At 38.0% G+C, this 21,480-nt stretch overlaps 1 protein-coding gene across 3 annotated transcripts in view; it reads left to right on the top strand.

The window, feature by feature from the left end:
* The window catches only part of slc8a3 (solute carrier family 8 member 3), a 63,539-nt gene that overhangs the window by 2,068 nt on the left and 39,991 nt on the right, over positions 1-21,480 (top strand). For all 3 annotated transcript variants that reach the window (XM_067385400.1, XM_067385399.1, XM_067385398.1), the window contains exon 2: positions 14,361-16,217. In XM_067385400.1, the coding sequence (XP_067241501.1) occupies positions 14,446-16,217 (1,772 nt within the window). In that variant the 5' untranslated portion in view covers positions 14,361-14,445. The remainder of the gene's footprint in view (positions 1-14,360; positions 16,218-21,480) is intronic.

Genomic DNA, 21,480 nt, shown 5'->3' with positions numbered 1-21,480 from the left:
CCCACAGGCATCTCATTGCCATGGGAACAGCTGAGGCGGTGGAAAGGAGGTTACCCATGATTGGCTCACCACCCTGAAATGCTGCCAGTCATGTTTCTTGAGAGATCTGACCTGATCTTGGTATGAATGAGATTCAAACCCACCATCTGTGTGATGGGATCCAGACATTGCCAGCGGCTCATAGTTTAACCTGTTGAGTTTCGTTGAAGGACTCTTGTCACAGGTATTGGCTGGCTTTCCAAGCTATAAGCTACTCATAATTAAAAGTAGTTAAAAGGATCGTTTACCCAAAAATTAAAATTCTGGCTTAATTTACTCATTTCAAACCTGTATCAATTTTTCTTTGGAACTCAACAGAAGATATTTTGAAAATGTCTCTTGTGTGTTTTTTGACCATACATTGACAAAAAGTCATGGAGTGTTGTAATTGTTAATTAAAACTAATAAAAATAATTGTATAAAATAAAATATAAATATAAATATTAGATGAAAAACATAATATGTAAAGATGAAAATAAAGATGAAAAATATGTAATATTTTTTGCTGTAAAATATCCAAAAACCACTAGGCCATGTTATATATTTTATTTACTTGAGTACTTACAATATCCCAAAGGTTTCCAATTATTTGTAAATTGTGAGAAAATTGCAATTTTAACCAAGGCTCCTGGACGTGTGAGGAGTCACCTGTCAATTGTGTCATAACGCGTTACCCTTGGTTTTATTTTGTAGAAACCATGGAAACACCAAAGACGCTTTAATATTTACATGTTTTAATAGACGAGGGAACAACTGTTTTTAAATATTTATAGACAGAAAATGAATTGTTGTTATTATAGCTCAACACGTTTAGTCTTATTGTTTAAATCTAATTTGATTGATTTTTTGCGAGTACCATGCTTTACCATGCCTTAGAGAAAAAAACTATTTTGTCAAGTAGCTAACATAGCATAATCAGATGCAGCTTTATTTTTAGTAACAGAAATACAGCATTTTCTCCATCATACAATACATTTTCAAATTAATTGCATGCCATTTATCAACACAAGCCACCCAGCATTTAATACAATATTCTAATACTGAACTATCTTACTGCAGTGTGTAACAGTGTCTCACAGCAGCCGCCGAGCGAACGCACAGAGTAACATTATAACATCACTCTCAAATGTATGTAATATGATAAACAGAGCTGCGTTACCTCATACTCATGACCGGAAAAGCGGAAGCAGCACTGGCGACTGTGACATAATAAAAGTTCTGCAGCTCCTGAGGCGTGTGTTGTGCATTCGCTCCAGCGGCCTCGTTCAGCTCCCACAACACTCGGTCCTGCTCTGCTTCATATTAGAATAACGTTAATAATCGCATCCATGAACATGATTTCTTCCCGAGTCCTATCCCAGTTCTTTTCCACCGACCGTTGAGGTGGAGACCACATGTCCCAAGATTCCGCTCTCAAACTTGGCGTCACCAAGCTACGCCTTTGTTTTGAATAGACCTCTAGCGACCTCTAGCGGACAGTATTCTTACATGTTGCACCTTTAAACTTGAAAAAATTAAATAAAAATAAGAAATGTTGCCTTATGGCAACTAACTGGAATAAATAAGTGTAAATTGAAGTACTAAAATGACTAAAACTTAATTAAAGCTTAACAGGAATGCTTACAAAAAAATATCTAAATAAAAAATGACAAAAGCACACAACAAAATTACTCAAATTTTAACTAAAATGAGAATGGAAATATACTATAATAGTATATGAATAATTTGTGGTTCAACGGATCACAAAACTCATGGTTCGGATCATATAGGTACTTAAAGTGTGCTTTAATTAATAAATTACACTCAAAGTACTCAAGTGTTTAAATAAATACCATTTCTTCTTCTTTTATTTATAAAGCACTTTCACACAACTACTAGTTGATCCAAAGTCCTTTACAATACAGGTAGAATAAAATGAATAAGAAACAACAAAACATTGAAACATCACATAACAATACAGCATAATACGATTAAACATGGCTAGATAAAAGCTATTGACATAAAATGATTTTTAAGCTGGAATTTAAATACAGACAGAGATGGTGCAGCTCTAATAGAAGCTGGTAAATTGTTCCATAGATTAGGACCAGCAACAGCGAAGGCTCTATCACCTCTGCAATGGAGCTTAGATCTATAGCAACAGTGAGGAGACCAAGATTACTGGATCTTAGAGACCTATTTGGTTTATAAATAAAGATTGCCTCGGAGAGATAAGGTGGGGCTTGATTATGCAAGGATTTGTAAACAGAAGTTAAAATTTTAAAACTAATTCTAAATTTTACTGGTAACCAATTTAGTGAAATAAGAATTGGTGAGATGTGGTCTGCCTGAAATCAATCTCGCAGCAGCATTTTGGACCATCTGTAAGCGCACTATAGAAGACTGACTTATACCATAGTAAAGTGACTTACAGTAATCTAGACGAGATAGAACAAACAAGTGAATAATCTGTTCAAACTGTTTAACAGAGAGTACAGATTTGATTTTTGATAAACGCTGTGGAAGTGGAAGAAACATGATTTGACCATTGCACTAATTTATTTCTCAAAACCCATTTATTACTTAAAGCACAATTTAAAGGGTTAGTTCACCCTAAAATGAAATTTCTGTCATTAATTACTCACCCTCATATCTTTCTTTCACCCTCATATGACCTTCATTCCTCTTCAGAACACAAATTAAGGTATTTTTGATGAAATCCGAGAGTTATATGACTCATCCATAGATGGCAATTTAACCGACACTTTCAAGTTCCAGAAAGCTACTAAAGACATCGTTAAAAAAGTCGACGTAACTGTAGTGGTTCAACCTTAATTTTATGAAGTGACGAGAATACTTTTTGTGCGCAAAAACGACTTTATTCAACAATACCTTCTCTTCTGTGTCATTCCTGTACACGTTTACGTTCAGCACTTCCAGGTTCTTCGTCAGAACGGCGAATCATTATTGGCCGATGTTGTTCACGTGAGCAGCACGATGACACTGAACGTAAACAGCGTACGAGAATGACACAGAAGAGAAGATATTGTTAAATGAGGAATAAAGAAACAATTGACAATAAAAAATTCTTCACAGTATAAAGATGCAGTGCAAGTGACAATGTTAAAGTGTTGATAAAGTGTCTGTGTAAAGTCAAGTGTATAAATTGTTCTTGATTATTATCAGTCTGTAGTAGTATGATGAGTGTGCGTATGCAAGTCCAGCAGGTAAAGTGCAGAGTTCCATGGAACTGGCTGATTTTCTCTGGATGATTCAGGTGGGATTGGCAGTGGGTGATGATTATTTATTAGTCTAATGGCCTGGGGATATAAACTGTTCTGGAGTCTGGAAGTTCTGGCTGAGGTGCTCCGGTACTGCTTACCTCAGAAAATGTGGGTGGGGTCGCTGATAATGTTGCAAGCCCATTTGCAGGTCCTTTTATTGTAGATGTCCTGCAATGAGGAGAGATTTATCCCTGTGATTTTCTGGGCCAGCTTTGGTGGTTTGGCAACAGCACAGCACATGACAAAAAGGCATTACAGAGGGTGATAAAGCTGGCCCAGAAAATCACAGGTATAGATCTCCCCTCACTTCCCTCATGATTTCTTCACCCTCAGTTCCATGTAACTCGCATAAAATCAGCTGCTGGACTTTCATACGCACACCTCATCACCTAAATCAGACTGATTATCATGAACAATTTAAACACTTGCCTTTACACAGACATTTTATCATCAATTGGCACTTTTTTGTCACTTTTATTGTCACTTACACCTAATTTTTATACTGTGAAAACATTTTTATTGTCAATTGTTTTCTAATTGCATATGAGTTTTCTTTTCTTTCATTACATTAACATTAATGGCAGAGACAGCAGCAGGTATTTATAGGATGCTGTCACTTTAAGACTTAATGCATGGATTCAATATGCACATCCAATTTCTTTCTCAAATGTTTGTTCACTTAAGACATAACCGACTGTGTTTATGAGACTACTTGCAGACACAGATATTTAAAAAATTTTGTGCGTATGTGTCATGCCTCTTTGTGTGTGTTAGGGCTGGGCACGCAATATCGCGTTCAATATCGACAGCAATTCATATCGATATTGAACGCAATATTGCGTGGCTTGTCAGTGAACTACAGCTCTGTCTATTAAATGGCGCTCCATTTGAAAGCAGGTGATGGCGATTTAGCTGTAATCAGGGAACCGGCTTTACTGATGAAATGCGCGTGACAAAAGCATTCGATACATCGCCCAGCCCTATTTGTGTGTATGTGATTGTGCGCCCAGATAACATTGTGCGAGTAACAAATTTATTTCTCTTCTGCCTCTTCTTGTGCTGGAGTGGTTTAAAATCGCTTGAATGTGTAAACAGGCAAGACAAAACACCTGCAAATGATAAACTTACACTCTATTTGCTGAACCATGTGCGTCCGTACGGATCACGGATCAACTAAGATCCATTTAACCCCTGTAAATAATACTAAAATAACACTGGTCCTTTGATATTTGGACCACAATATACTTCAGAATATCATTTTTTTATCATGATATGCTGACAGTCAGTGAGTATCACGCAATCAGATTATTTTAAACCAATGAATATACTTCTGACAGAGGAAGAGAGAGAAAAACTGACCAAGTGCAGGAGCAGGATAAAAGGAGCAATGTGTAATTGTAATAATGGAAGAGCTACTTGCTCTCCGACCTGTCTCTGTGTGGGCTTCCCAAGCAATGCTGTGTGAAAGTGTGTGTGGCATCTCTTCTGCTGTATTTTTAGTGCATTACTTTTTCATGCTGGCATTGACTCTGATGCTGAGAGAGTGAAAGAGACGATATGCGTGCGTGTTGTCCTCTCTGTCAGCACTCTGCCATCTCATGGGTGTATTTGGAATAATGTATAAGATCTTTTTCATGTTCTGAAATGTGTTTGCTTACCTCCAAGAGTGCATCAGCGTGCATACACACACACACAGGAGACCTGCAGCTTGAGACTCTAAGAATCAAATTGTGGTTTTATTACACAGTGCTTTTGGAGGGTCAAACTGGGATTATACTCTTACACACATATTAGTGTGTTTGACCAGAGCAGAAGATCTCCTGAACTCTTTTGTGTGGGTGTTTGGCAGGGAGATGTTTCCTTCCAGTCCTATGAGCAGCTACTCACAATGTAATGCCTTTATCTGAAGATTTTTTGATTATTTCCCTCATTATTAAACATGTAAGCATGCAGTGCACATCGTACACAAAGTACGTGAGTAAGAGTCCAGATACCCTAATAAAATTATAAAAAGTACTCCTTTTTTAAATTTTACTTGAGTAAAAGTATAAAAGTATTTTTTTTTATTGTACTAGACGCACAGATAGAGCAGTCTGGCATCAGTATGAATTATTATGAATTTTCAAGTAGCTAACACTAGTCAATAAGGAAGAATATTCAAACACTTAAAACACTTGCAAACAAGTGAAAATAATGATTTATACCATATAGTATATAGAAATAAGGAAAAACAAAATGTGTGTAAATGTGTTGATGAATACAAAGTTGTCACAGACGAATGTGTTTAGATGCGCTTAAAGCAAATGTGTTTAAAGCTGCAGTCTGTAAGTTTTGCCTCTTTGTCGCCATCTCTGTTTGAAACCCGCAATTGCAGTTATATGTGGAATTATCATCTTTACGTGGGTTGTGCATCGGCACGGCTCCTCAGCGTGGATGAATCTAGTGTTTTGAGGAGAATGTGTGGCTGTCAGTCACCACATCGGTGGATACTGTACAGGTACTTCGAAATCACAGATTGTAATCTTGGAAGTTTGACCAAAATAAGAATATTCACCAGAAAATGTCATCTGAACAAGTAACAAATCTGCCACATTTGTTCTGACCAACTGAGAAAAAAAGCATTACAATAAAACACGCTGCATTTAGTGTGTATTAGTGTTACTTGTAGATTTCAATTTCTGTACAGTCTAATCTCTAATTGTCCATTTGTCATACCATACAATCCGCCATCAAAATGATAATATTTAATTATTCCAGCTGCTGTGAGAAAATGCTGTAAATAATCAGTCACCTGCAGCATCCTCACATGCAATATAGCCTACTAGCTGGGACTCGTTCTTTAGGTAAACAGACGTGACATAATGACACAAAGACAAATCCTGTGGAAACCTACCAGTACCATTCGAATTAGAAAACATTATAAACTTACCGTTGTGAATTGGGCTAACATAAGGAGATCATTTTGAACAGTGGCTGGTTGTGTACTTGCCCAAAAATGGATTTTGAATCATTTTTAACCTAAAAAAAGTTACAGACTGCAGCTTTAAAGAAGAACACTTTACTAGTTTCATATCATTTGCAACTGCTACGGCAGCAGGGAAGATGCATGGGCATTAAAGGTGCCCTAGAATCAAAAATTGAATTTACCTTGGCATAGCTGAATAACAAGAGTTCAGTACATGGAAAAGACATACATTGAGTTTCAAACTCCATTGTTTCCTCCTTATATAAATCTCATTTGTTTAAAAGAACTCCGGAAAACAGGCGAATCTCAACATAACACCGACTGTTACGTAACAGTCAGGATCATTAATATGTACACCCCCAATATTTGCATATGCCAGCTCATGTTCAAGGCATTAAACAAGGGCAGCCAGTATTAATGTCTGGATCTGCACAGCAGAATCATCAGACTAGGTAAGCAAGCAAGAACAATAGCGAAAAATGGCAGATGGAGCAATAATAACTGACATGATCCATGATATCATGATGTTTTTAGTGATATTTGTAAATTGTCTTTCTAAATGTTTCGTTAGCATGTTGCTAATGTACTGTTAAATGTGGTTAAAGTTACCATTGTTTCTTACTGTATTCATGGAGACAAGAGCCGTCACTATTTTCATTATTAAACACTTGCAGTCTGTATAATTCATAAACACAACTTCATTCTTTATAAATCTCTCCAACAGTGTGTAATGTTAGCTTTAGCCACGGAGCACCATCAGACTCATTCAGAATCAAACGTAAACATCAAAATAAACACTTTACTCACATGATCCGATCCATGCATGCAGCATGCATGACGAATGTCTTGTAAAGATCCATTTGAGGGTTATATTAGCTGTGTGAACTTTGTTTATGCACTGTATAACTGCACTTATAGTCGAGGGCTCGGGGGGGCAGCGCAAACTGAATCGGCGCATAGTTAATGATGCCCCAAAATAGGCAATTAAAAAAATGTATTAAAAAAATCTATGGGGTATTTTGAGCTGAAACTTCACAGACACATTCAGGGGACACCTAAGACTTACATTACATCTTTTAAAAAGACGTTCTATGGCACCTTTAATTTGTGTTGTTTTAATATTATGTTTACTTTTTACATAAAACCTACCTTTGCTGGTTGGAGGTTTTTCAGTCCAGAGGTCAATCTGTGAAGCTTAGATCCTGTTTTTGTCAAATGTCTTTTGGTTATATAAGTTCCCATAAAATTTTAATTTTGCTAAGCAGCAAAAGATAAAACTTCTATGTAAATGCTTGTGCATTTGCTTGTATGTGAATTTAGCCATCGTAGTGAAACAGCAGTAACTTCATGTCAACTGCATGTGATGCTCGCTATGCTTTGATGTTAATGTTGCGTGATAGTTTGGTTGTTTGCAGTAAATAAACCGCCTGGTTGCTGTGGTCCAGTGGATGGGATTCAGTTTCTCTGATGAGCAGATACAAACCCTCGCCTGGCTCCAAAACGCACACACATCCAAGCTTTGTTTGATTTTTATGAGCATGATTTCAGAGACTCATAAAAATATTCCTGTCCCACGCGTTCCAGGGTGTTGCTATGGTAACAGGTGCTGACTTCATGTGCAGGGATAAGACGGATCTTTAGCTTCAAACACTCAGCGGCTATTTGGATATAATGCTACACAGCGCCACCTAAGACACATACTTTTGGAGGAGCAGCTTGTTTCAAAGCTTTTAAATGTTGTTCTTTGGGATTATTTGCTGATGCCTGTCCTGTAAGTGTGAGGGACATGCTTTAGTGTCTTAAAAGTATTTGCTAAAGATGAAGAGAGGCTATAACCCATCAACACAGACAATATTGTTTGTGTGTGTGTGTGTGTGGTAGTGTGTCTGTAGTAAATTAGAGTTATGCCAGACTATCACCCACAACCTGCTGTGACTAATTTTCCCCACATCTTCTAACTTATCAATAGTGGGTTCCACACACACAGTCTAAATCACATCAGTCTAAATCTAATCATCTAAAATCAATTGGCTTGCTACTTCCAGAACTTCTTCTCAATTACAGGCACACACACACACACAGGAAATCATGCTCAGCTGTATGGTAGACCACTTCGGCCTGGTGTTGAAGTATCTCTGTAGCCATACAGTATTTAAATTTCAGATTCATAAGTTCTTTCAACAGCATCTGTAGCATGATGTCGATTACCACAGAAAATAATCTTGATTAATCAAGACTAAGGGATAGTTCACACATAATAAAAATTCTTTAAAAAACAAACAAAACTGAACTGTCCCTTTAAACATTATACAATGCCCTCCTAAAGTTTGGAAACACCTTAAGCAAAGTAGAGTTTAAATGCTTATCATTTTGTGAGAACTCTGTATTGATAAGGAACAACATAAACTATGAAAACATATTGTATTAAATTTTATAAAGCCTATCTGTGCTGTTTTTTTTAATTGATCCGTTGTGTATACTAACTTTAATTGATACCAAAAAATTATTAAATCTTGGCCTGAAGTTTACTTCAGTAAAGGTATTTTTTGACATTATTATGTAATCAACATGAAAGTATATTAGTGTAATCAAAGTGAAATAGTGTAAAACAGAATAATCTTCAATGTTAATTTCGAGTTATGTTAATGCATTTATGCCAAGAAATAAGGATTTATGCTGATATTGTCCACTCTGAAACCTAGGTGTTTTCAAACTTTTGGAGGGTACAGTATGGGTGTTAAAGGGTTAGATCACACAAAAATGGAAATTCTGTCATTAATTACTCGCCCTCATGTCGTTCCACACCCATAAGACCTTCGTTCATCTTCGGAACACAAATTAAGATATTTTTAATTAAATCTGAGAGCTTTCTCTCCCTCCATTGACAGCTACGCAACTACCACTTTCAAGCCCCAGAATGGTAGTAAAGACATCATTAAAGGTGCCCTAGAATTAAAAATTTAAGTTACCTTGGCACAGTTGAATAACAAGAGTTCAGTACATGGAAATGACATACAGTGAGTCTTAAACACCATTGTTTCCTCCTTCTTATGTAAATCTCATTTGTTTAAAAAACCTCAGAAGAACAGGCAAATCTCAACATAACACCGACTGTTACGTAACAGTCGGGATCATTAATATGTACGCCCCCAATATTTGCATATGCCAGCCCATGTTCAAGGCATTAGACAAGGGCAGCCAGTATTAACGTCTGGATCTGCACAGCTGAATAATCAGACTAGGTAAGCAAGCAAGAACAATAGCAAAAAATGGCAGATGGAGCAATAATAACTGACATGATCCATGATATCATGATATTTTTAGTGATATTTGTAAATTGTCTTTCTAAATGTTTCGTTAGCATGTTGCTAATGTACTGTTAAATGTGGTTAAAGTTACCATAGTTTATTACTGTATTCACGGAGACAAGAGCCGTCACTATTTTCATTTTTATACACTTGCAGTCTATATAATTCATAAACACAACTTCATTCTTTATAAATCTCTCAAACAGTGTGTAATGTTAGCTTTAGCCACGGAGCACTACCAAACTCATTCAGAATCAAATGTAAACATCCAAATAAATACTATACTCACATGATCTGACATGTTGCATGACGAACACTTTGTAAAGATCCATTTTGAGGGTTATATTAGCTGTGTGATCTTTGTTTATGCTGTTTAAAGCAAGCGCGAGCTCCGTGGGCTGGGAGCACGAGAATTAAAGGGGCAGCAGCCTGAATCGGCGCATATTTAATGATGCCCCAAAATAGGCAGTTAAAAAAATTAATTAAAAAAAATCTATGGGGTATTTTGAGCTGAAACTTCACAGACACATTCAGGGGACTCCTTAGACTTATATTACATCTTTTGAAAGCACATTCTACGGCACCTTTAAAGTAATCCATGTGACCCAAGTGGTTTAACCTTAATTTTAATGTTTAAAAAAAATGCATAATTTACCTCTTTATTTACAAAACATATATGTTTACGCAGCGTCTTCTCTCACATCAACACAGCACGCATGCGTCATGGTGCTCTCATGAACGTCCGTTTGAGAAAGCTCTCAGATTTCATTAAAAATATCTTCATTTGTGTTCCAAAGATGAATGAAAGTCTTGCGGGTTTGGAACAACATGAGAGTAATTTATGACAGAATTTACATTTTTGGGTGAACTAACCGTTTAACATGAGACTAGTGTCATAAAATCATAAATAATGTTGTATGTGTAAAATTAGTGTTTTCCTACTTAATTCGCACAGTAGAACAAAGGCCATGTGACTACAGGCACCTTCGTCTTCTACTTTTCTTCTCTTCCTCCAATATATATATATTTTTTTGGTACAGTATACTTATATGGTAGTGTAGACAGAGAGGAGAGGAGGGGTTGGTTTGTAAGAGAGAGAGAGAGAGAGTAGGGGGCAGCTCAAGGCTTCAGGCGGGGCTCTTTTGCTTTACAAAACAGTTTTTCCTCATTAGGCCTTCTGTTTCTACACTGTGCTGTTTACTTACAGCCCACTGCATATGTGTGAGTGCGAGAGTGTTTGATTTACTTACTATAATCAGGTCTGGCTTGATAGCTCTTGCATAGTCCACTTATGTTCATGCATTCCTCTTGCAACATCTTTTGGGTTTATGAGTTTTGGGAGTTTGATCATGCAGCATAGTTAAACTGCTTCCTGAATGTTAGTTGCAGGAATCATAAGATATTTAATGATTCTGGTTACTTAACGGTTCTTTTTAGTCAAGCGGTTCCTTAATTTGGAGGAAGGAAAAATTAAGATTAAATTCAGACTTTGACCACTTAAGTTCTCTCTCTCCTCTAGAGACTGTGCTTATATTTGATACCAAAGTTTGCATTTAAAAAGTCAGTCAGTACACATTTCTCATCAGACCAAAATATCTGAAAAATGCTGTATATGTTTACGTATACATTACATGTACATTTTATAGCTCTATACTTACTGTAAATCAAACATACACTACTCTTCAAAAGTTTGTGGTCGGATTTAGATTTTAGATTTTTTCCACGAAGGCTGCCTTTATTTGATCAAAAATACAGTAATATTATTGCAATTTAAAATGTAAATCTATTTTAATATTTTTTTTAAATGTTATTTATTCCTCTGATTACAAAGCTGTATTTTCAGCATCATTACTTCAGTCTTCAGTGTCACATGTTCCTTCAGAAATCATTCTAATATACTGATTTATCTGGTGCTCAAGAAACATTTCTTTTTATCAGTGTTTAAAATAGTTGTGCCACCTAATATTTATGAAAACCTTTTTTTTCAGGATGAAATGCAAAGTTCAAAAGAACAGCATTTATTTGAAATAGAAATATTTTTGTAACATTATAAATATCACTTTTGATTTAATGCATGCTTGCTGAATAAAAGTATTAATAATAAAAGTATTCTTTAAAAAAAATCTTACTGAGCACAAACTATTCAGGGGTAATATATCGGAGTTTACTTTTGTTTCTCCTAAGAATTTGATAAATAACATAAGATATAGTTGATACTTAAATGAGACATCCATTATCAGTTATCAAAGATCAACCCCTGAGCAATACAGATTTCCTCTGGGTGTGTTCCTGTGTTAGAGAGAGCAAATTAACTGCACACACACCACCTCCATCTCCATGTGGATTCACCAGAGCTGCTCCCACACACTCCCACATGCACACTGTCATCTCCACTGGTGCAGTGGGATAAAAATGTAATGAAATAATCTGTGTCCATATTAGTTAATTATTCCCAGCTCTCTGGGTGAAACCTGCATACATTTCATTTCCAGAACAGACACAGAAGCTCTGTTACACAACCTAGTGAGCTGCCTCACTGCCTACTGCCTATTGCCTACATTGGCAACATTCTAACCTAATTCATCATGTAACCTCTTAGTTAAAGGGATAGTTCTTCAAAAGTTCTTTATTTTGTGTTCCACAGGAAAAATGAAAGTCATAATGTTTTGGAATGAAATGAGGGTGAGTATATGATGACAGAATTTCCATTTTTGGGTGAACTATCCCTTTATCTGGTTTGTGATAATGTACATAGGCAGTAATTCTGTGTTCCACACACATACTATAGCACTCCTTACACTAAAATTCAATTTATTTTAATAGAGACTTGCGTTATCATGTTGCTAATCTAACAGCAGTCTACTCTATACATAAATACACAAAAATTGAATGAAAAAATACTTTTATTATTACCCTAAACCATCTTAGCAATTATTTTCAGTATTTATTTAACTTCCACCATCTTGGCTTTATTTTTCCACTGAGGGTGAACCAGTTGCTTTGCCAGGATTTGGGTCAATGACATGGCGCTATTTTTTTGTGTCCATATGGTTCAGTTAAAATGAAAAAGGTTAAAATTTCAAAATAAATTTGCAAATTACTTGCATACATTCTCTTTTTGAGGACCAAGTCTTAAATTTCTGGTTTTAATGCATTTTGAGAGAATATTTGGGGTATGATTGCAAAAATGTCAGTGTGGTGTAAAGAGCCATTTTGTTAAAATTGTGCAAAAAGACCATGGCTACATCCGAAAACCTAGGTAGCTGTCTTGCTGCCTCGCTGTCTTATAAGAGAATGACTTGTATGGCAGCATTTGTGCATGAAGGTACCTCACGAAAACGATTTCGGACAGACTTCTGAGGCAGCGTAACAGTTTAATGATCTACAGCAATATAGCGCGAGCTTTGGTGAGAACTAAACAAATATTTAATTACTACAGTAGTAATTTCTCAATAGAAATAATATCAAAATTGAAATATGTTGATCAAAATCGTACATTTGTACACAAACTGAGCAGCAAACGCAACTTTCGGATGCCATCTTTATTTTTCTAGCTCAACTGTCACAGAATGGAAAGCACAGGATTGTGGGATATCAAAGGCAGCTAGGGATACATCCATGCTTCCTTCAAAAATCGATCTGAGGAAGGAATCTCATGAGACAGGAAGTGAAGCTAACATTGGATTCGGACGTGCCTTGATGCTTTACTACCTTGAAATGTGTCCTCAGAAGGCAGTATTTTCCAGTTTTCGGACGGAAAATGTTATTAACTTTTTTTTTTTAAATATTCCCACCAAGACCATGTGCTTACATAAGTGTCCATGATATTGCCTGTCAAATTTGATTTTAAATTGAAATGTCAAATGGTGTAACCGGTTACACTAGGGGTTTCCAAACTCCCACTGTCCCGCAGAGTTTAGCTCAACACGCCTGCTTGGAAGTTTCTAGAATGCCTAATTAGACCTTGATTAGCTGGTTCAGGTGTGTTTAATTAGGGTTGGAGCTAAACTCCGCAGGACAGTGGTCCTCCGTGATCGAGTCTGGAGACCCGTGGGTTACACCATTTGACTCTTATAACAAGCCTTTCTGTTGTGAACCAATTTAGTCAAATACCCCTAGTTTATGATGCTGATTAAAGATGTAATATAAACGAACCTACTATTTGGAACTGTTTTTAAATTTTTTTTTTCACCTTTTTTAAACAAGATCAGGTATTTGGTACAAAGTATTTATGGTTACACCATATGCAAGTAATTTGAAAATTTATTTAGAAATTTTGACCCTTTTAATTTAATTAAACCATATGGACACAAAAAAAATTAGCGTCATGTCATTGACCCATTTGCCAAAAAAGGGACTGCATTATTAATTTAGCTTTTGAAATAGGAGCCTTAAAATGCTGCCTCAATAGGCAGCATGTTGGAACGGAGCAACACGCTGCCCTTGCTCTGTTGTTGATGTTTTCCAGTGCGTCATTTTGGACATTGCTTATTCTGGCAACATTCACACCTGCTGAGTGAGGCCTTTTAGCTTTCTGCTGTGTGGACCTTTAGTATTTCACCATATTATATCACGCACGCACTGCTCACAAATCTAGCAAAGAATAATGGCTTTATTTGCAGAATTCTCAGATGAGTTTGCTTACATTACATTTGCACTGTTCATCCTCCAGCCCCCTGATGTTAGGTGCCTTTCTTCTGCCATTAGGAAGGTGTTGTGATAGGTGAAAGGTGAAGAACAGATTTCTTGTTCTCTGATTCACTCCCTGCTTTTCTTCTCTCTTAGGTGGCGTCTGGAACCAAAGACAGCCCAGTGCTGGATTCCCGAAGGACAGCTAGAGATCACAGACCCTTGAGGTGAAGGAGGGTGCATGGATCGCTTAAGGACAAAGACTTCTGCCTACCTCTGGTTAGGTGTGGTTTGCGTGACAACAACCTTCCTCTGCGCAGAGGCGCGAGTCACGCCAAGCCCGCCCCTCCCGAACAACACCGCATGCTTTGAGGAGACGGGTCGATGCCAACCTGGCATCATCTTACCCATCTGGTACCCCGAGGACCCTTCCATGGGTGACAAGATCGCAAGAGTCATTGTGTACTTCGTGGCAATGATCTACATGTTCCTGGGGGTGTCAATTATTGCAGATCGCTTCATGGCCGCCATTGAGGTCATCACCTCCCAAGAAAAGGAAATCATCATCAAGCGTCCGAATGGTGAGACTACAACCACGACAATCCGTGTGTGGAACGAGACCGTGTCCAACCTCACGCTCATGGCGTTGGGCTCCTCCGCCCCTGAGATCATGCTTTCCGTCATCGAGATTTGTGGACACGAGTTCCATGCTGGTGAACTCGGCCCATCCACCATTGTAGGCAGCGCCGCCTTCAACATGTTTGTGATCATCGGCCTGTGCGTGTCAGTGATCCCGGAGGGGGAGGTCCGGAAGGTGAAACACCTACGTGTGTTTTTCGTGACGGCAGCATGGAGTGTGTTTGCCTACATCTGGCTCTATATGATCCTGGCTGTGTTCTCGCCCAACGTAGTCCAAGTATGGGAAGGGCTTCTCACCTTGGCGTTCTTCCCCATCTGTGTCATTCTGGCTTGGGTTGCCGACCGTCGCCTGCTCTTCTACAAGTTCATGCACAAGAAATATCGCACGGACAAGCACAGAGGCGTCATTATCGAGACGGAGGGTGATCGCTCCAAAGGCATCGAAATGGACGGAAAGATGATGAATTCTCATTTCGTCGATGGTGGAGCTGCTAGTAACTTGATGGGCCTTATTGAGGGCAAGGAGGTGGACGAGTCTCGCAGAGATATGATCCGCATCTTGAAGGACCTGAAGCAGAAACACCCAGAGAAGGAGCTGGACCAGCTAGTGGAGATGGCCAACTATTATGCACTGTCACACCAACAGAAAAGCAGAGCGTTTTATCGTATCCAGGCCACGAGGATGATGACTGGCGCCGGAAACATCCTAAAGAAGCATGTGGCCGAGCAGGCCAAACGCAGCACTAGTGTTCAAGAAGTTCACGTAGAAGAACCTGAGGAGTTCGTGTCCCGAATTATGTTTGAACCTGCCATTTACCAGTGTCTGGAGAACTGCGGGGCTGTTCTGCTCACGATGGTGCGTAAAGGTGGTGACATTGCTAATACAATCTATGTGGATTATAAAACGGAAGACGGCTCGGCGAACGCCGGTGCGGACTATGAGTTCACGGAGGGCACGGTGGTGTTCAAACCTGGTGAGGTTGTCAAGGAAATCACCGTTGGCATCATCGATGACGACATCTTTGAGGAGGACGAGCATTTCTTTGTGCGGCTCAGTAACGTGCGTGTTCTGGAGACCGAGGATGAGGTGCTGTCGCCCAGTAGCCTGCCGTATCCTAAGGCCTTGTTAGGATTCCCTGCTGTTGCCACGATTACCATCCTCGATGATGACCACGCAGGCATTTTCACTTTTGAAAGCGAGTCCATGCACGTGAGTGAGAGTGTGGGCATCATGGAAGTGAAAGTGCTGAGGACGTCAGGAGCGAGAGGGACAGTTATCATTCCTTTCCGTACAATGGAGGGACTCGCTAAGGGCGGCGGAGAGGACTTTGAGGACGCCTACGGTGAGCTAGAGTTCAAAAACGACGAGACCTGGTAAATATGCTTTACTTGAATTCATATTTTTTCCTTTTTTTCAAGGCCAGAGGGTAAAGAGGGTGGGATTTATAAAGCTCAAAGATATACAGTGCCCCCAAATAGTATTTGGATACGTTTTGCTGTACTGCAAGACTGTTATTGCAAAATGTCAAACCAAGTGTCATTTGCAAACAGATGCTGCTAAAGCGAACTAACTTCACCTTTCTGAGCAAATTTTCAATTACTATTGCACCAGCTTGTGTAAAAAATAGATGCATTAAGTTAATGGATGTATGAAGTAACAAAGGTGTTCTAGCAGAGAAGCCACAGGAATAGCTGATCACATAGACTTTTTTTTTTTTTTACCAAAATTTGACAATCAGAATGAATTCAAATACTTTTAGTCTTAATTTTAAACAATACCTCTATTGTTTTATTATTTAAAACCTATGAATACTACTGTACTTTTTTGTGAAATGCTTTGCTTGAAAAGTGTTTTTGCACTATATTTCTTTCAAATAAATGAATGTCCTTGCAATACATAACAAAATGGCAAACCATGGAGGCATGGTTTGCTATTCTGTTATGTATTGCAAGGACATTTACATTTATTAATTTTTGTAAGTGTCCAGATAGTATTTGGGCCCACTGTAAGGATGCTTGCTCGCAGTTGAAAGTTGAGGTTTTATGTTTGAGACTTATGAATATTGAGTTGGTCATGCTGTGTTATAATAGCTGTAGTAGAAGGGCACATATGCCGGAAAACTTTTTTTTTTCGCACTGTTATCTTCTGTGACTTCCAATATAAGTAATGTGCAATTTAATCACTTTTATACACATACATTTTCTCTGTTTTAGCATACTCACTCACTCCATTGAGGTTTAGGGAGGGTTTCTGAGATTTCTCTCAGGAATGTTGGTGTTTAATTAATTCAGTTCATTCATGTGAGATTTGAAAGAGATCCAGTAATACAGTAACACGCAGACCAGATAGAAACAGAGAGAAAGAGACGTGTGGAGTGCTGGTCCAGATATGCTGCTGGGTATTAATAGTTCAGTAAGAATATTCACAGCATATTCCACATGACACTTCAACCCACCCACGGTCTATATGTAAGGCTATGTGAGTAGTTGGCACATGGTATTGGACTTTTTTTTTCTTTTAGATTAACATCTAGATTTTTGGTTCAAATCAATATTTATATGTAAAAGAGTGTGTATATCTTAGAGGTCACTAACCCCCAGTTTCACAGACATGCATGTTTGAGCTGTTTTAACTGAAAGCAACTTGCACTGATAGATTTAAAATATGTCAGTTCTATTAGTTTTGTCTCAAGATTCACACCAGAAATGTTTTTTTTTTTTTTTTTTCTAAGGCACGCTTATAAAAGCTACTTAATGTCCTAGCTGAACTAAGCCCTAATCCTGGCTTAATCTAAGTCCTGTATGTGAAACCATAACCATGGTAAATGTTTCACGATTTTTAATCACGTTTTTGCCATTTTAAGTGGTCTTGTGGTGAGGCCATTGAATTTTTAAACTCCAAGTATTGCAAGTAGTCTCTGAATTAATCTGAGATCATAAAACATGCATAATAATGGATAAAATAGTTTTAGATGGAGTATAGCATGTCAGATTGTAGGACATGTCAACTTTCCAGAAGTATTTCATGTCAACTACCCATGTTCTGTATGCATTACTCAGAGTGTTAATGGAAAAACTCAATTCATCCGCATTAAGTGACTGTTAAACAGTATTTTACAGTGTTTTAAAACTCACTTTCTGTAAAAGAAAGTCATTCACACGCTACATGAAATATTTATTGAGCACCAAATCAGCATAATGAAATAATGATAATGAAAGAGTTTTCAGTTTAAAACAAATGATCCGCACCTTGTTTCGACTGACCAAATTTAGACATGAATTGCGTGATTTCTGCCATAGTGTTTTACTTACTCCTTAATAATTAAAGATACAAAAAAATTAATTGAAAGACCACTGGGCTGAAAAATCTGGGGACACACAGACAAATTGCTTGTCATTGCAGACTTGTGTAAGGAACAATGCATCCAAACACTAAGTGGTATCATGTCTAGAGAGTGACACTGGTGTCGTACCATAAAATGTGATGAAGGTATCATGACAACCCTAGTACATGAATAGCAGGCACCATTCCTCAGTCACGGTTGAGTCAATGGACTGCTTGCAGAGAGAAAGTTGAGTCAAGACATCTGCATCTATCATAACCAAGTACCTGCCATTGCCACCAGCAGGGTTTAAATCACAGGCACTTTAACCAATGCACTAACTAACAAGATTATATGGAGCTATCCTTCCCTCTGTTCTGCTATAATAAAGGTCAACAGTCAGCACATGGTAGATATACACAATCTGTCTCTCTCTCCTTTGTAATAGGTTTCTGGAGTTTTATGTCACAGTGACCCCTTTTCACTGACCTTTAACCGTTTGGAGATAGAGACAGAAGATGAGGGAAAACAAAGATATTTAGAGAAAAAATGTTACCTACTAAACCTCTCAGATTTTTTTATATACATCTCTATTTTTTTTTTTACTGTGTACACCGTTAGTAGCTGTGTTTACATTACCCTTTAAATTGCGCAAATTGAAATTGCAAATTCGCCCAATGGAAACACGTTAATTTCGCAAAAACTCCCATATAACGCAAAAGGTTTTTACACTCGCATGAGATTGTTTTTCAGGCAATTTGAAAAAGGAACATTTTGCAAAACTGCAATGGAAAATGTTTTTTCGCATTTACAGGTCATCTGCCGTATGTTAAAGTCAATCATTCTTTAAAGAGGGCGCAGTATGTTTGAACAGAAGACGAGAGTTCTTCATTAAACTCATAAAAGACAAAAGTATTACGGGACTACTCGAGTTTAAACAACAAAGAAATACCACAATTTGAATTTATCAAGACCTCGAAGCAGATAGGTGGGACAAACACCCAGAAACACCTCATACGTGGGCGCTCCCAAGTATAAGGGGCTTTCTTTGCCGTAAATGCTTGGATAACACACCTACATCTCCTTTGATTAAAAATAATGGCTAGTGCAGTGGCTGCGATATATGTAAAACTACTAACATCAGTTGTCATGATTTCTGGAATGACTTATCACGAGAGGAAAAAAAGACGTTTTAGTCACGTAACATTGGTGAATGGAAACGCCGTCATTTCGCAATAGTTTTTATCGATATTTAGAAAACATTGCAAAAGTTTTGCACAAACCTGTAATGGAAATGCGGCTATTGTGTTACACACAGTGTGTAAGTGTGAGTTTGAGAGAGCGTGTACATAGTTACAGTGTAAAAATAGTATTTATGTGTGAATATGTAGTGAGTGTGTTTATGCGTGTGTGTGTGTCCTGGTAAACCCTACATTGTGGGCAGGGCCGTATATACCTCATAGGCAAAAGAGATTTTTGGACCCCCCCCGCCCAAACACTGCAAATACATAAAACATTAGACTTTATATATAGGGTTTTTTGAGTAAAGAAAACACTGTACTTATTCAAACAACCAGTTCTCTACTTGCATTTGTATCGCAAGCAAGCAGAGAAGGTCCAAAATGTGCAGAAACTCATACAAGATTTAGGCAGAGTGGAATTATGAGGTTTTATCCACAGTTTGATTTATGAAAAAATTTACAACCAGAATTCCAGAAAAGTTATAGGACAATTTTTTTAAATTTGAATAAAATGAAAACTAAAATACTTTCAAATCACATGAGCCAGAATGTTATTTACAAAAGAACATAGATAACATAACAAATATTCAAACTGAGAAATTTTTAAATTTTATGCACAAAATGAGCTCATTTCAAATTTGATGCCTGCTACAGGTCTCTAAATAGTTGGGACGGGGACATGTTTACCATGGTGTAGCATCTTCTCTTCTTTTCAAAACAGTTTGAAGACATCTGGGCATCGAGGTTATGAGTTTCTGAAGTTTTGGTGTTGGAATTTGGTCCCATACTTGCCTGATATAGGTTTCCAGCTGCTGAAGAGTTTGTGGTCATCTTTGACGTATTTTTCATTTAATGTTGCTCTAAAACCTTTATGTACCATTTAGCATTCGTAGTGCCTTCCAAAACATGCAAGCTGCCCATACTGTACGCACTTATGCACCCCCATACCATCAGAGATGCTGGCTTTTGAACTGAACATTGATGACATGCTGGAAAGTCTCCCTCCTCTTTAGCCCGGAGGACACGGCGTCCGTGATTTCCAACAAGAATGTCAAATTTGGACTCGTCTGACCATAGAATACTTTTCCACTTTGAATCATTCCATTTTAAATGAGCCTTGACCCACAGAACACAACGGTGCTTCTGGACCATGTTCATATATGGCTTTCTTTTTGCATGATAGAGCTTTAGTTGGCATCTGCAGATGGCACGGCGGATTGTGTTTACTGACAGTGGTTTCTGGAAGTATTCATGGGCCTATTTAGTAATGTCATTGATACAATCAAGCAGATGAGTGATGCAGTGTCGTCTGAGGGCCCGAAGAGTCAGTAGGTCGGTCTATATATTTTTTTCCAAGTTTCAATGTAAAAAAAAAAAGTACAGTTTTGGTGATGGTAATTACGTAGGTATGAATTTAAACAAATTAGCATATCGTGACATCACTGACTGGGTCTTTCAACCCGTGTCAACCCGTGTGTGGAGACGGAGGCGCCGATGATTACATGTAGGTTACCAGCTAACACCAGCATTAAAGACTTTTAAAATCATTTTAGCTCAAAACTCACTTTCAGACAGTAGCAAGTGTTTTAAATAACTTATGTTTGTGATCCGATGTGGATTCTGATCACCAAGACTATGCGCGCTATTACCATAGTAAACATGGTAAATACGACGGCTTGAAGAAATCAGAGAAATATACGTAGGCTATCACAATCATGTAATTATTTTATCTGTCAGCACGTCTCGTCTCTCAACGGGTTGAGACGAAGCGAACGCACCGGCCATAGTGTGACATCCGTAAACCAATAGTGTAAACATAGATGACGTCACATAGATGACGGTTTTTATTTAAAAGAAAGAACGTAGCCTTCGTTTGTAGGGCTGGGCGATGTATCGAATGCTTTTGTCACGCGCATTTCGTCAGTAAAGCCGGTTCCCTGATTACCGCTAAATCGCCATCACCTGCTTTCAAATGAAGCGGCATTTAATAGACAGAGCCGTAGTTCACTGATAAGCCACGCAATATCGCGTTCATTATCGTTATGAATCGCCGTCGATATTGAATGCGATATT

This window comes from Chanodichthys erythropterus, chromosome 5 (assembly GCF_024489055.1).
Source record: "Chanodichthys erythropterus isolate Z2021 chromosome 5, ASM2448905v1, whole genome shotgun sequence".
In the NCBI taxonomy this organism is placed as follows: Eukaryota; Metazoa; Chordata; class Actinopteri; order Cypriniformes; family Xenocyprididae; genus Chanodichthys; species Chanodichthys erythropterus.
This window is presented reverse-complemented; position numbering and strand designations above follow the sequence as displayed.